Genomic DNA, 16,092 nt, shown 5'->3' with positions numbered 1-16,092 from the left:
GTGCAGGGTCAGCCATGCAGTTGGCATCCATATGGGATGCTCTATAGAAATGTATGGAAATCTCCAGAGTTATCAGTTCTTATTATCAGGCTTTGCAAAATGTGCACCAGCAGTACATGAAAAGGTTGTTCAGTAGAATTAAAATTATCCTGGGGTATAAGAAGCCTCAGACTTCAAAGTTCTCAGATATTTGCACATCATACTTTATTTTTTTCTTTTAAAGAAAAAAAATGACAAGGATCTCTAAATCTTTCATTATGAAAGAACCTCAAAAAGTACTAGGAATGGTACTTGAGCACAATACTTATACAATGATAAAGAATGATGGGGGAAGATGATAAAATGATGCTCAATCTCGTATTCATCTTTCTGGGAAAGAAGTTGAGAACGAAGTTCAATTTATATTTAGCTACTTACAAAATTTCTTCAGACTTTAATCTGCTATATTATTATTTTGAAGATTGTGCCATTTCAAGAGGTCAAGACTGTCAGTTCTTGTGTTCTCAGAAATGCACCAAAGGGTTGTCAGAATAAGCCTTATAAACCTACAGCAAGGATTGGACCAGATTCCTGTGGCTAACTCATAGACTGACAGTGTAGGGTAGAAGCTGTTCCTATAGGTCTTCCTGTCTTCACAAGGGTGGAAAATACCACAGAAAAGGACAGTTGTATTCATTAGATACCATCAAAAACGTATTGCTGTGAATGGAAAGCTCTTTGATTAGGACTGAATTACCTACATGCATAACATAGTTCAGCATATGAGGCTAATCAACTAGCATCTAAATGCATATAATTGTACAGATGGTTGCCTTAGAAGGGACTAATGCAGTGCTACGTGACTCTCGTTCACCTTGTAGTGGCACTCATCCAAAGCAGGTGCTCAATAAACTAAAACTGGAAGTGGACTGAAATGAACTGGCTCCTACAGAAACTGGGACATAGAAAAGGAGGAGACAATCCCTTCTTCTGCCTCTTTCAAGAGTAAGTCAGTGGGTGCAATGCTGGCTTTCCCCATGCTGGCAAATCTCACAAGTTTGTTCCTGTTTCTGAGATGCAATGAATGTTGTTTGTAGCAACACCATTAACATCAGCATGAGGGCCAGGGGCATACACACTCAGAATGTCAATATGTAATTCAGGTTTGAAATCCATTTTATACTCTCAGTATACAAACTTGCCAGTTTGCTCTGCGTCCAAAGCAGCCAAGCCCCAGCTAGAGCTATTGCTGTGAATGCTGCTATTCTGGATCCATTCCTGACTTGCCTTTAAAGCAGAAAAATGACATTCCTCTCCTTTCTGAGAAATAAAATAACCCTAATATCAAATCTTTTTACTGCCTAGGTTCCAGAAGCTACCTGCTATAGCAAGGGAAGCAACAGTGGTGCAGCTGTTTGTGCATTAATACAGATGAAGTTATCCAGTGGTTAAATCTGGATTAAATTTAAATTCAGAGCAGAGTTTGAAAATTAATCAGGGTTACGGTTTGTATGCACATGTGATGGTGCTAAAATCTTACAGGTTTTTTGTCTTCTGATGTTTTGGCTATGTTTGATGTGGAACGGGAATATAGGGTTTATTCCATTTTGGAAAGAAACCCAGAACCCAAATTATATGAGTAAACTCACATCAAGAGACTGAAATACCCCCAAACACGCTCTTGTCCTTCTCTTTCTGAGGATGAAAAGTTTGACTGTCAGATGGGACTGGGGAAGGAAGATGTCTCCAGATGGAAACTGATGAAAAGCTGAATTTGGCAATATTATTGAAGTGGACCCCTGGTTTTAATTATAAAGTTATATAACAAGTAATGGCAAACCCATTAGAGACTTCAAAATCTTGTCAAGCTTATCTGCTTTAAGTGCTGCCAAGCACCCACTTCTCTGCAGTGAGTGGAATCCTCTCCAGTCTTCAGCTCTCAGGTTGAGATAGCTTGTTCTTGCAGCGAGCTGTTTAATCAGCCCAGAAGACTCCCGTGGCTGTTTCCCACAATTTCTACAAACCTTGTTTCAAGGAAAACCTTTCAAAAAGGTTTAAACTAGCTTTTAAAATTAATTTGATCCTTGTGTCAACTGTTAGTAGTGTGCCAGTGAATTACCTAGGAACATTTATTTAGGATTCCTAACTATTTATAGGAAAACTGTTGGTACAGCCACTATTCTGCCTGCCTTCAAATACTGAGATGCTATAATACTTTGATTTGAAAACATTATAAACCTGCAGGAGAAAACCTTGAAATAAGGATAGAAAATTCAGTCTTAAAACACGAGGTATTGTGGTCATGAAGTTACTTTGCAGACTGGCAGAATATGTTAACAATTCCAGTGGCTAAAATGATGGAAACAAGTGGCTGGGTTTGAGAAGCCTGAACTTTAGTGTGAAAATGGAAGTCCTCAGCAGTCCACCTGACAATGCTGTTTTCTCTGATTTTAATTAATCTGTCACTACAAACATGACCTATTTACCAGAGTACAAATGTCAGCTAGTAATCACTTTTCCCTAGAGTCCTCCTTAACTAGCATTTGCCATTTACATTTGCTTATTCAATCATGAAGAGTAGTTAATTAGCTCCATCTACTGCTGCGTGGAGTGAATTGTACCAGCAGCTCCAGTTCTCCAGTAGCCTTTTCAGATCGCACTCACAGTGGTATTTTACGTGCCCAGCTGCACGGTGCCACTGGCAAGAGCTGTTAGCAGAAAGCAGAAGGTTTACATCTTTTTGTTTCTTCTTCTATCATCAGCTCTACTGTAACGTAGGTTTTCTTTAATCTTTTTGGTAATTTCTTTTTGAATTGCAGGGTGACAATGTGGGGCATCTTTTGTTTTTAAATACATTTTCCCATGCCAAAAGATGTAACAATTCCCTTAAAATAATTACCACAAACAATGTGGAGACTTGCAAGGAAGGAAACGGAGCTATTTAAGTTACTGCTGCACTGATAATAAAGAAGGCCACTGTGCTGAAAATGGGTACTCAGATCAACAGATGGATGCCCTTATCTTATGCTTGCCATATGTGTTGACTGGAGTATTCAGATGGGGTATTTAGTTGTTTATGTTTTAAAATAAATGTTCTGATAGTCATTTAAAATGTCGTCTTTGTTTATGAGAGAGCTAATGAATGCCTGTTCTAAAATGTCACCTCCTTAGTATTTCCCTTTTGATTTAAGGGAAATGTTTCAAATACTCTTAAAACATCCCAACCAGCATCCCAGTAAGCAGGATGCATGAGTGAGTTACCTGTGATACAGCTGAATCAGAGAAACACACCAGATAACTGCTGAAGTGGAAAGGTAGCAAAGATTAATAATACCTTCAAATGTCTAAAATCTCCAAAATTTTTCTTAATGTATTTAAAGGAATAGCTCAGCAGAGGATTTTATTTTTCATACCAAATTTACTTTTCCATTAAGAAAGAAAATAATGCCAAAGAGCTTATTAAGGTCAGAGATGTTTTTCTAGTCTGCACAATGCTTAGACACCCATGAGATGGCTGCTAAACCAAAAAACCAGGCTTGCAAGTATTCCATAGAGGAAGGAAATTTATTCTTTGGGCTGGATGCTGCCTTCAGATACATCAATAGTAGTGCACCTCCTGCTAATGGCAAAGTAAATTACGTGAAGGTGCATCATCAGTTTGCACCACCACCCCCTCCACCTACCTCATGTCCCTAGTTGTACGTCTGCCTCAAGTGGCCCCAAAATACAACAGGATATTTCTGAATTATGAGTCTGAGAAGGTCTCTGACTAGAAGACATTAATATCAAAGTAAGCAAAAGAAAGACAGCTATCAGCCAGAAAATGACTGCAGAAAGTCTAAGGTCTTTCCCCTTTTCACCAGCTATGAAAGCAAAGCCATTTGCATTGCTGAGGCTAGCTTCGAGTGCCTCAGCCTCAACTTCAGCCCCATCTCAGCGCTGAAAGAGATTTCTCTATCTCTAATTTACCTCTGAGTTTTAGCCTTCAATACATTGGCCATGAATACCACTTACTTAGAAGAGCCTTTCCAGCTAACTGTAAGGAATGCAATAGTTTCTGGGGACAGTTTTGTATGTTTGAATGGGATAATTTAAATGCTGTTCTTCATTCTTCATATACCACACTGAAAATCTGTTCCCCTGTCCCCTGGAGGGAACATCTACTTACACAAATTCATGTCAAACCAACTTTGTTTTTCAAATTTGTAATTAATGTAGAATTATGCAAAGCAGAATAATAAATAATCTGGCAGTCTATTCTTTCATGAAAACATGCGGGATTTCAGTGTCTAACTTTGCTTTCAATTAGCACATCAGTGGGAAAACAGACCTTGTTATCAGTTAATGCACTATAAATAAAGCCATCCAGACCTTCAACAGCTTTCTAAAGGAACATTTAAGATGAATTACCTTCGAGCTAACCGGAAGCTACAAAACTCTAAATGCTTATTCTCGTAGTAAATATAAATCCCAAATTTAGCGTTAACACAACAGGTAACTTGCAACATGCACGTGAGCTATCTAAAAAGATTCAAGATTAATGTAAACATAAAATTTAAGACACTAAATACAGAGCTTTACGGTATGTCTGCTGTGAATTTTATAAGAGTAAAAACTGGAAAGAGATCTGAGAGTCCAATTCCGTACCTCATTTCCAAGAAAAAAATCTCATTGAATCTGTTCATGAATAGAGGGCTTAAGGTTAAATGCATAACACCAGAATGTTAAATAAAAAACCAGATTTTTTCTTGGCTTGTTCGTAAGGCATGCAGTCTTGGTTTGTGATTTCTTGAATGCATTTGCTTTTATATGAATGTCAGAAGAGCCACAAGGAACCAAAAGCCACTAGACTGCTCTTGAAGTCGCATTGCCTCAATAAGCCTTGCGAGAGGAATTACTGATAACAGTAGAGAAACAAGCTCTCAGTACTCCACCAGTTTAGCAAATAAAATTACTGAGGGGATTTTATTGACCTAATACTTGTCTACCAGTGTGCAATTACACCACCTTTATGGATTAGCTGTGAGCAGGGGGCAAATCTAACCCACACTGGTATTTTTGCACTTTCCTTCTGCTGTAATGGTGTTCTTCACAGGCAGCACACTTGTAGAAAGCTGATTCAAGGAGTGTCAATGTTGTGGGGACGTTCTAATGCATTTTTACGTGTGCAGTGTGTCAGATAACAAATGTCAAGGTACACAGTTTATAAAAGCACATATACACACAACCCACACATATATTGAGGTCAGGCAAAAGGTATAATAAGAACTTCCAAAGTTCCAGATTGCAGTATAAGGAACAGGTTGTCATATGAACAACTTCTATAACATCCGTCAGTGAAGTAGCCACTCAGAAAGACTGTTACGGTTTTTCATCACGCGTAACCATTCTCTGATATGGGTCATGTAAAACTTTCCCTTTTCTCACCAAGAGCTATTGCATATCCAGAGGTTTTCTTTTCAATTCAAGAAGTAATGCTTTTCATCTTTACGTGAAATTTTTAATGGCAAGTGACTCAAGAGGAATTTGCTAAGCTGAAAATTAAGCACGTCAAATTTTTCCTCTGCATAATAGTTACTCAGGCAGTTGCGACTGAGCAGAGTACAGAGCATAAACGTCAGGACAAATGGCCATATTCCATTAAGGACTGCTCTATACACCTAAGTATGTCCTCACTTGAGAAAAAACGCTCTCTGAATCTAAAACCTTTTGGCTCCAGTCCATTTCTATATTCTGCCCTGCACTTATTCAGAAAAGCCATTGATGCCTATGGGAGTTTGTCTAAAGATGTAGGGATGAGTCTCAATACACATTTGTGACCATACAAAGATGAATATATTGGTTTGTTTTGTGTTGGTAGCACATGCCTTCAAGCTGTTTCTTGCTATGAAGCAAAACCACTTTGTTCTGCAATTATACATTTTCTTATATAATCTATAATAATAATAATCTAATATATATCTAATATAATCTATACATATAATTTATGTATAATTGACAAAGCTAGAAGGAACTGAATACTGAAAGCATAGCAAGAAAACACTCTTCATTCTCTTTATTTTTACGCAGTTCAGAACAAATGTAATATAACTTATTTTACAAAGTTGACATTAAAATATTAAAAAAGGGACTTCTTTGTTTCTTTGATAAGCTGTTTAATATAGGACATGCATGCTAAACAGGAAAGTCAGTTTTGGATGACAGTCATTCAACAGTGGAAAAGTGAGTTAACAAGAACCTTTGTAGAAATGCTTGAAAAGATGGCATGTCCTTTCATATCCCTTTATTCAAATGCACCTCATTCTTCTGCAACTTCCCCTCCCATATCCACTTTCTAAATTTTAAAACCAATTTTACACATTAAAATATCTAGAAATACAAATAATATACCCAATAAAATACATTAATTATGATGAATGATAATGGGAAAGAAAATCTGGCATAGTTTGTCTATGTGGTAAGGATTTTTAACAGTGGAAGCAATCAAAGATACAGAAAAGTCTTTTCATTACTGACATTGGTGAACTACACGCACTGTGTTTACTCCTCTCCCTTTTTCCATCAATGCTGGTTTTGCTGCTTTTGTTTGAATCGGTCTTGTTGATACTGTCAGAGGCACTGCAACTGTTAGCGACTGCTGCCAAGACTCCATTCCTCTCTTCTTCAGCCTCTTCATCCTCATCCTGATAGGAAACAAAATTGCAGGTACTTAAGTGCATGTTTCATCACCTATTTACTTTAGAGCTGCGGCAAATAATAAGATTTTTCTTATGACTCCTCCTGTAGCTCACTCCTTGATTTCAAGGGTGAGCACCTATATGCACCAGACAGCTCCTTTCAACTTTCAAAACCTCCATTTACAGGAAAAACACTGACTTCGACAACATCTTGGTGCAAAAGCTTTCGTAGGAACATCAAGCAAAGCTGGATTTGTTCAAATATGGACCACTAAGATTTTCTTAGGACAGCACCAAATCCATGAAATGCAAAACAATAAACTGTCTTCTGCTCAGGGAAAAATACTCGCAAGGGTCAGTGTCTAGAAAGTGGGTAAACAGAAAGCAATGTCTAGAAAGCAACCCCAGTCCGGAGATGGAGAAGGTGGGGGAGCTGCCAGACCAGCTCGTCAAGCTGGTTGCAGCCCAAATCAAGCACCCCAGCACACAAAACACTTTCCTTCTGTGCATTTGGCTACTCTGTTCCCAGTGCTGTGTGATGAAAATCAAATTACTCTGGGGAAAAAACAAAACACAAAAACCACACACACAACAAAAAGCACAAAAAAAAAGAGGATCATAAGAAGGACAAGCCCCACAAACTAATTCAGTACTAAGTAGCTCATACTACATTGTTTCAAGTCCTGAAACCCATGCTTTAAGTTCAAAGTTATGCTAAGGTTAAGCGCATTTTTATGTGCTTCACTGCATCAAGACAGCTCTTTGGAGAATGTTGTATAAGCCTTCTGGTGGGTTTTGTTTCTTTGATTAGAAATGGCTCGAAGCCATGAAGTTCATGTATGAAATCTTCACCCTTTGAAGTCAGCGGGTTTCTGTTATTGACTTCAGAGGACACGGGATTAGACATCAGCTGCAGTTTCAGCTCTAAACACAAACTTTCTTGACAGTCCTGAGTATTTAGTTTGGTTTGGGATATTGCAGAGATACCAGCCAGTCCAAACTACAAACATTGGCTCCAACTTTGTATCTAAGCTACACATAAATTTGTATTGTTGGAGGAAGGGTCCTTTTAATTCAGGCAGGTGTATACATAATTTTTATTTTCTCCTGATGACTTTATTACCTTCCAAATCAGCGAGTGGCAAACAAGCAAGAAAAGGCTAAAAAATTATTTGTGAAATGCAGAATACAGAATCTCTCTCCTCCAAGCAATTTGCTTTTTCCATTTGTATCATGAGAAGAAATAGATTAGACAAGGACAAACTTTAGAAAAGTTAAGATGTACAGCCCTATATGTAGCCACACAAAAAGCTAATTTAGAAAGATCCCAGCTATTAAAGTCAAAGAAAGCTCATTAAGCCACGTAAGTGATCTCCATGCCGGTGCAGAATTGCTCTTCTGCCAGGGTACTTGTAGACGGCACGGCTCTTGAGCCTTTCTTCATCTAAAATTAGTAATGTCCTTGAAAATTAAAGCAGAGTCTGGACCATGTCCTTACACTGCTGTGAATACAGCAAAGCAGGAACAGATGGAACTAGAAAATGGGATTATTACAGCTTTTCATTTTCAATTTGCCAAAAAAATCCAGTATATTTTATTTGAGAGAGATAAATGTAGCTCAACACAACGTGTCATCCTAAAAATACACTGACTACAAAACCTTGCTCATCCTCCACCTAGCCTCCTGCAGCTACGTGAGAATTTCAAAACCAAAGGCCAGGATAAAAATCTGCCTATAAAGCATAAGAGGAGGATCAATCCATAAAATTCCAGTCTGAACCTTAAACAATTCCCCAGGTAGTAGTAAAAACTCAAACCTGGAGTTTTACCTTGGGGGCCCAACTCTCTTATAAATAACTAGCTCTTCTGCTTCAAAACGTTCAGGCAGCTGAGGGAGGCGCTGGGGATGGCAGAGGAGCTTTTGTCAGCAGCACCTGGCACTTCAAACAAGGCACCGGAGCAGCAGCCAAACGAATGCACGCAGCGCTTCAAAAGTTAATGAAGAAACCTGTCAGAAGAGTCCTGACTTTTTCCACTGCTCTCTTTTAGGAAGGGGAAAAGGAGAAAAACAACATCTATACTTCCAAACTGGCAGGATTTGGGGCATTATTCAGTGTAAGAGTCTATTTGTCTCTCAGGTAGGGCCGGCTAAAAGTTGTACAGAATTAATTTTACTGCAGAGCACGAAAGGACATCACGTACGTGCCATTTTTCTTTTCACGCAACCGCATGTGAACAATTCACAGGAGGCTGATGCTTTATTAGGCTGTTCTTAACTCCCTTCTACTCCCCAAGAGGCAGTTATTACTTAAGCAGAAAATACCAAACGTTGTGCATATGTACTTGATTCTGTTTGCAGTTTTACAAGGCAGGGCAGAGATGAGTTTACAGCAGAAGTGCTGTATCACATTCCTTGAAAAGGAGAAAGCTAGTCTAGAGCAGAACCACAACTGCCAGTCTTATAAACCGGGTCTATCAAGGGACTTTTCCAACTCACTATGGAGAACTGAATGTGATGAAAGATTAAACTCGTTTACACTATATATAAAAAAATTGTGTTGCAAGTGTTCAACTGCAGCTCTAATTTTAAATGTCACACGAAGTTTTTTCTGGATTCCAGCTGTCAATGAGAAAATGGCAGCTGGCGCTAAGGGCTCTGTTTGGATACAAAATCGGTTGCATCCAGAAAAGGTACTGTACATCACCTGAAAAGCACCATATACGGCACCTGCTACTGTGGCTGCCATTTGTACTAGATTAAGTGTTTGCTGACATCTAACAGCCAACAGAATTGAGGAAAGTTGTCACTTCCATTGAATAATAAAGACACACAAGATTAAAAATATTTCAACCTAGAGGGCTGCACACCTGGAACTTTCACGGTGCTCAGAAAGACTGCACAATGCTTGCACAGAAATGCCGTGTAGGCTGAACACGGCCCTTGTAACCTTATTTCCAGTTTTCAAACATTCCTCCTTTCTGACCAAAAGGGAGAGGTTTAGGTGAAAGACAGATGAAGGCCAAGGAGATTTTCTCTGTTGTATAGGAGAGCACACTCTTGTATAAAAGAGAAGAAACTCAGGATTTTGGAGAGGAAACCTCTCCGTTTAGGCAGTCTGTTACACCGTTGGTGTGAAAGGCACATTTTGCCTGACCTTCCTTGCAGCAAGTGGTTCCTCTGCTTTTGCCATTAGCTTTGAAGCTGTCTCTGCGGGTCCTGGTTCACATGATGTGAGACGTTGCAAGAGTGTGGATATGATGAGCTGTTTTACCAGTTTATATTCTAAACTGAGACTCCAAAGGCTTCGAAAGAACATGATATGCCAGTGCCCAGCTGCTTGAAAGAGCAAAGCAGAAAGCAAACCAGTACAAATAATTCCTACACAAGGCAGAGGGTTTTATTTTCAATGCACCCCCTACATTTATTTACATAATTCTGAGTGCAAATTTTGTATCAGCTCGCATATGGGAATAACAAACTGGGAAGTGAGATTTCTAATTAACCTATGTCCACAAGAGAATACGATAATGAGAACACATTAACAGTGATGATACTCACACAGAAATTTGTTAAGTGTCTGCTAGACAGTGACATGAGATTTTAGCTGCTACTGCTGTCCTTGTGATGTTTTGGGTTTTACAGAGAGAAATGAGAAATACAAGTGAGGCATGCTCTCCGTGGCACTCTGCTCAGTAAGCAGTGCTTGTCCTTGGCTACAACAGGGAAAGGACGTGACAGGCATTTTTCTTATTCTACAGAGTCGTGAGTTGATCTAGAACCAACCAACTGCCCCTTCCCTTATATGCTTGTTTTTGTGTGGGCAAGAAGCAAGTTGGACTGGACTGGCTTGCTCACTCCTGATGCACAGCAGAGGCAGGAAACATGCCTGAAGTGACAGTCATTAAGTCCATCACAAAGCTGCACCCTAAGTCTTTCTTTCTTCCTCATTTTATGGCTGTACCTCCACTTACTTCCACGCACATCTTTGAAGTCCGCGAGTTCCCATGTCTGCCCCACCTGCAAGCACTACTTACGTGTGCCACAGATGAAAGGGAATCTGACACAGGAAGGCGAAGGCAAGGGCAGTCATAAGTGCCCTTCACATATCCAAAGATGCTTAATCATCCAAGCACTGAAACACTTTCTTACCCAAACCCCAATAAGCTTTTCATTTTTTCTGCTCTATGAGCAAAATGACAACCACTTACTTCACAAGATGGATATGCTCAGAGGGAATCGTGACTAATGCTACCTTGCCAAGAAAAATTACTTTCAGGCTTTCCACTCAAATCCTCATTCAAAACAAGTGTTTTCCCACTTGCAGACATTCCCCCATTAGATGTTGTCTTTTAAAACCCACTGGGTGGCTCAGCTTCGTGTCCATTTCCAGTCCTTCTCCACACACCTAGATCTAATGACAGCTTTGAACATATTCCTGTGCATTTACAGAACCTCATCTCTCATCCAAACACCCAAAATCCCATATTAACTGTTGAATTATCTAGGCATAAAACCCCCACATCTTGGCTGATCTCCACTGTTTTCAGCTTCTCCATTTGAACTCAATAACCTGTTTCTTGAACCTACCGCGGAGCTTTGCTTAGGCATTTGTGACGCTCTGTTCTAGTTTGGCTTCAATAGTTAACAATCTTTCTTCTTCTAGCCATTTATCCCTACAGCACTCAACCAAACTTCTTCCTGCTTTTTCTCACTTTCTATGTTTTACTTTTTTCTATTCATCCAGAAATTTCATAAGCTGCTTAAAATTTTCTTTCCTATTATGCATATTAGATTCAGTTCCGTAATTAAAAGCTGCGAGACAATCAGCTTCCAACTTTCTTGTGATTTCTTTTCACTGCTTATGAAAGCCAGTGCTAAACACTGGAGATGGAAGATGCGACAAAACTTCTTCATTGACCTGTCCTCATTATTTCAGCAAGATGACAACCACCAGACTCAAAAAATGCCTATGTTGATTTGCTCCCTTTTTATTTTAAGTATATTTCACAGTATTTCAGAGTTGTGAGAATCAGAAAGTGCTGCTACAATAACAATGCAGAAAATGAACCCCAGTCTGAGCTTCAGCTGCAGCTGTTGAAAGAGAAGGTGTAAGTGGAAGGCTGTAGGGATCTGGTACACCTAAGATGTGAAGCTGTCTGCTAGTAAACTGACTCATGTGCCATGGGCGTGCAGAAGGTTTCATAAATGGAATATGATACAATCTTTTCTTTTTTCTTTTTCACTGTATTGCAATAAGATCAAGTCACCGAGCTCAGTCTAATTTTTGAAGTGTAAGTAAGTGTATGCCATTGTTGGGGATACAACAAATGCCTATGATTTCTGTGATATGTTTGATAAGTGGCCATAAAGTCCATGCCAAGAGAGAGAATCATTATGGAAGGATGTTTTAATTTGATCTCTTCCAAAAACTTCTGGGTATACAATTTTATTTTCTTTTCTCAAGGTTATTCTGTTTTCACTGACCTTATTCTAAAATAAAAAATACCTTAAATACATTTACCACTAGTAGTAAGTAAGATAATTCATTCTCTTTGGCAGGCATAATTGAAGTCCGTTGTGTAGGAAAACAATCAAAGAATTAAAATACCTTTGGAAGTTCCTTTGAACTGAGTCGATGCAGAGTGCAGAAATGAGCCACAGCATACTCTAACAGTGCTCCAAAGATGAAACTGAAGCAGATACCGAGGTACACATCAATTGCCTTAATAAAGCAATTAGCATTTGGGAGTGAAGTCCTGGCTCCCATCATCAGCGTTGTCATAGTAAGGACTGTGGTAACACCTGTGCAACACAAAAATATAAGTTCTGATAAAACAGGGATGGCAACGAGGCTCTCTGCTGCAAGGGTCCTGCTACAAGACAGTTTTTCCTGGCTCTGTGAACTCCTAGTATGCCACAGCATTTAATGTGTCATGTTTTGGAAGGAAAAGTTTTACATGAACTTGTGATTCTGAAGTTAAATGCTTAAAAACACTCATGAAAACTGTTTGTAAAGCTGAGAAGACTGGAAATCTGGTGTCATAGAATGTATATTTATGATTAACTTATTATTGCAATACTATGCAAACACTCCCTTTAAAACATTCAGATATCATTTTGCTCAGTGTAGTTGCCCACTGGCCTCATTTGATGTGATATCTTTCTTTCTTCCCTATTCTGTAGGAGTTTTTCCCACCCACCTGCAACTGATCAGAACTGATTTACATTCTTTCCCTTTCAGAATCTCCTTTATTTGAAATTAATTATATTTAATCTCTTATAATTCTCTTATTATTCATGTGATAATTAGTATGTATCATTAACCCTCACAAAAGCCTCATAATTCTGTCTGTGCACACCATGTGTTTGAATATGTTGAAATTATTTCCGAAATGACTGTTCTCCTTTGCTTTCAAGCAGCCTCCCCTGCCACCAAGTCTCCTGTAGCTCCCAAAGACGTTTTCTTAGTTAAAGAATAGCAAGGCTTTAAGGGGAATCTGCATGATGTACTGCAGATGGCAAACCAGAAAAGTAATTCCATAAAACTCAGAACTGTTTGCAACTTTTGGAAATGGATGCCATGTATGGGCAATAAACAAAGCATCTTAATGATCCAACTCTTGTTTTGTTTTGTTTTATTGGCTTCTCACCTATGCAGATTCTGGCTGGAACTGATGACTGGCTTATCCAAAATGACACCCAGGAGAGCACAACCAGTAGGATTGATGGTACATATGTCTCTAGTATGAAATACAAGATGTTTCTCTTGAGTTCGAAGTGAAACACTAATTTTGGGTAACGTCCTGTGGAAAGAGCAGGGAAAAAAATATTGTGTAGGTGCAATTCATAAAAAGTTCTTTAAATTGCCAACCTGTATTACTTTTGTACATTATGATGTAGTGAAAGCTTAGCAAACAAGCTTGAAAAAAATTAAACACAGAGCTGAAAAATTCTGTCCTGACAACTAAATTGAACTGAAGGAAAAAATCAAAATATATAATACACGGTCACCATATTCAGAAGTTTCATTAAAGATGTCTTGAATTGGAAATTCACTGAGGATTAGCGAAGGAAAAAATAAATCCATCAACGTGAGGAAAGAATGTTTCATTATGTAACACAATGCAAGGAAATTTGAAATCACGTATGTATTTAGCTGTGGCTATTCAAAAGAATTACCACAATGAACTACTATATAAACTAGCGTAATGGCAATTGTAATTTTATGAAGTTAGCATGGGTCCTTATCTTTAACTGCCTCAAATGTCTGGTTTATTTTGCTTTTATTTTCATTTACTGTTGCTCAAGATGTGGATCAAAGGTACCTTCTCTGATAGTGCTGACTTCCACTTAAAAACAAACGTCTTCACTATCTAATTTCTCTTTACATTAGTGCATTACAGTGTTTTTGCTGTTCTGAGCAGTGTCACTGTTGTGGCATGAATGGTTTGCTTCTAAATGAGTGATTTTGAGAAGATGGAAGTTTGGGCCCACAGTCAAAGACAGAATTGGGTTTCATTAGGGAACAGCACTCTGGTAAGTAGAACCTGAATTTGATACCCAGCTCACTAACCGAGCAAAATTTGGCTACGTTTGGGCAACCAAAGCGCAGGATCAAATTGATCAAAGTAAGGCAAAAGCTTGCTTTTTACTAACTTAAATGTGCAGAACAGACTTTTTATTCTGTTGTTCGAAATTGTGTTAAAGTATTTATTTTTTTTAAAACATTATTTTAACAAAAGAACCAGAATATCAGTGAGAGAGTAATGCTTGAATCTGCTGTGGTCAGATAGCTTTGGCTTTGTCTATTTTAATCCAACAGGTCCAGGACCTGTGTTCGTATCCAATGCTGAGGGCTGTGAGTCAGGACAAAACTACAGAATGGTGAATAGAAACAACAACTTTAGAAACAGCAATATATGCATAGATGGGCTATTTGTGCATCCCTCAGGTGTTCTGTGAGACATGAAGTCAAAGAAGAATACTTTTAAAAGCTTCAAGTGCAAGTAATGGTTGCCAAGACATGTCATCTTGTTCCCAGGCTAGAAAATGGATGGTTAACTTTCCATTTTTAAAATGTATAAATTGTATCCAGAGAACAATAAGGTTTCATAGAACTCTTAAAATCAGAAAGAATCACTAGATTATGTAGTCTGACCCTAATCACAAGTCATTAAATTTCCCCAGTTATCTCTTGCTTTGAACTCAATCACTTTGATTGGAATAGAGTCCACCTTTCACACAGACATCTAGACTTAATCAGAGGATACCAAGACAGGCAGCATCCCCCATTTCTCTTAGTAATCTGTTACAAAGATTAAAATCACTGTGTTAAAAGTGAATGCCTAATTTCTAATCTAACTTAAGAAAACTTAATCAAGCTTTCTGCCATGTTGACTCTGCCTTTCCAGTAGTAGACTAAACAGTCCTTTGGTAGTTATCCTCCTGAAGGAACAAATACGCTGTACTTAGGGTTGTTCTTCGTAAGTTCAACATAGTGAGTTCTTCACGTTTCTGACTGATAGACAAAAGGATACAAAGATGGGCAGTAGACTTTAATTCTCTCCATGAAGCAGGAGATACAAAGATAATTTATATCTTATCATCATTTTTATGTGAAAAGAGAAACATTACATTAGTGTACCTCTAGCAATACTGTGATTTTTACCAATACAGTTGTTTCAGTAAAAGTCATTTTGCCCACCAAAATTCATTTTAAGTGTAAGCAGACCAAAGTAAAGCAGTCAAAAGTTAGTAAGTGCAAAACTTACCGTTGACTGTGCAACATTACTTCTGCTTCTGTCTGCACTCATCCTCACACTAAATCAAGCACTAGTGCTATGGAAAAACACTGAGTCTGTACAATAAAAGACTACAACATAAAGCATATTTAGGGAAAGAGAATTAGGGTTGCACAGGCAATTGTAAGTCTGTGGCTTCCTAGTGTGCGAGAGCAAGCATTTAAAACCTGAACAAAAACTGTTAAGGATTTTATTAATTTTGCTTGCAATCTTCTAGACTGTTATTTAGCTCAAAGTCAAAACAGATACTTTTAAATAGAAAACCAGTATTTTCTCTGCAGCGTTTGTACCCCAAACTGTCGTTACTGTGGCATGCTTGCAGCTAGCACACAAAGGATGACGGCACGGCCGCTGTGAGTGAGGGAAGGGTGTCAACCCAGAGCCCGTGTGAGAGTGCAGAGGGTGCAAACCACCAGCAGGAAACAGAGTCCTCCACAAAGGCTGTTTGCCTTGTGTTTCTGTGCTGACCATGGGGAAGGATGCGGTGCCACGTACACAGCAAAGGGGAGTGAAGAGATTGGACTTCCTGCAGGGTACCACAGGCACATGGGGGTTCCTGTTGTTCAGCCTTACAGCTTCTCTTTAAGAAGGAAGACTCTGAAATACCCAATACACAACAGCAATACCCTTTCCT

The 16,092-nt window shown here is 38.7% G+C and overlaps 1 protein-coding gene across 1 annotated transcript in view; it reads right to left on the bottom strand.

The window, feature by feature from the left end:
• Window positions 1-6,059: 6,059 nt before the first annotated feature.
• The window catches only part of LOC104637928 (gamma-aminobutyric acid receptor subunit pi), a 49,561-nt gene continuing 39,528 nt past the window's right edge, over window positions 6,060-16,092 (bottom strand). Inside the window, 5 exon segments of the mRNA XM_075758191.1 lie at window positions 6,060-6,426; window positions 6,428-6,451; window positions 6,453-6,662; window positions 12,266-12,459; window positions 13,308-13,460. Of these exon segments, the coding sequence (XP_075614306.1) occupies window positions 6,349-6,426; window positions 6,428-6,451; window positions 6,453-6,662; window positions 12,266-12,459; window positions 13,308-13,460 (659 nt within the window). The 3' untranslated portion in view covers window positions 6,060-6,348.

The sequence above is a fragment of the Balearica regulorum genome, chromosome 7 (assembly GCF_011004875.1).
Source record: "Balearica regulorum gibbericeps isolate bBalReg1 chromosome 7, bBalReg1.pri, whole genome shotgun sequence".
NCBI lineage: Eukaryota > Metazoa > Chordata > Aves > Gruiformes > Gruidae > Balearica > Balearica regulorum.
This window is presented reverse-complemented; position numbering and strand designations above follow the sequence as displayed.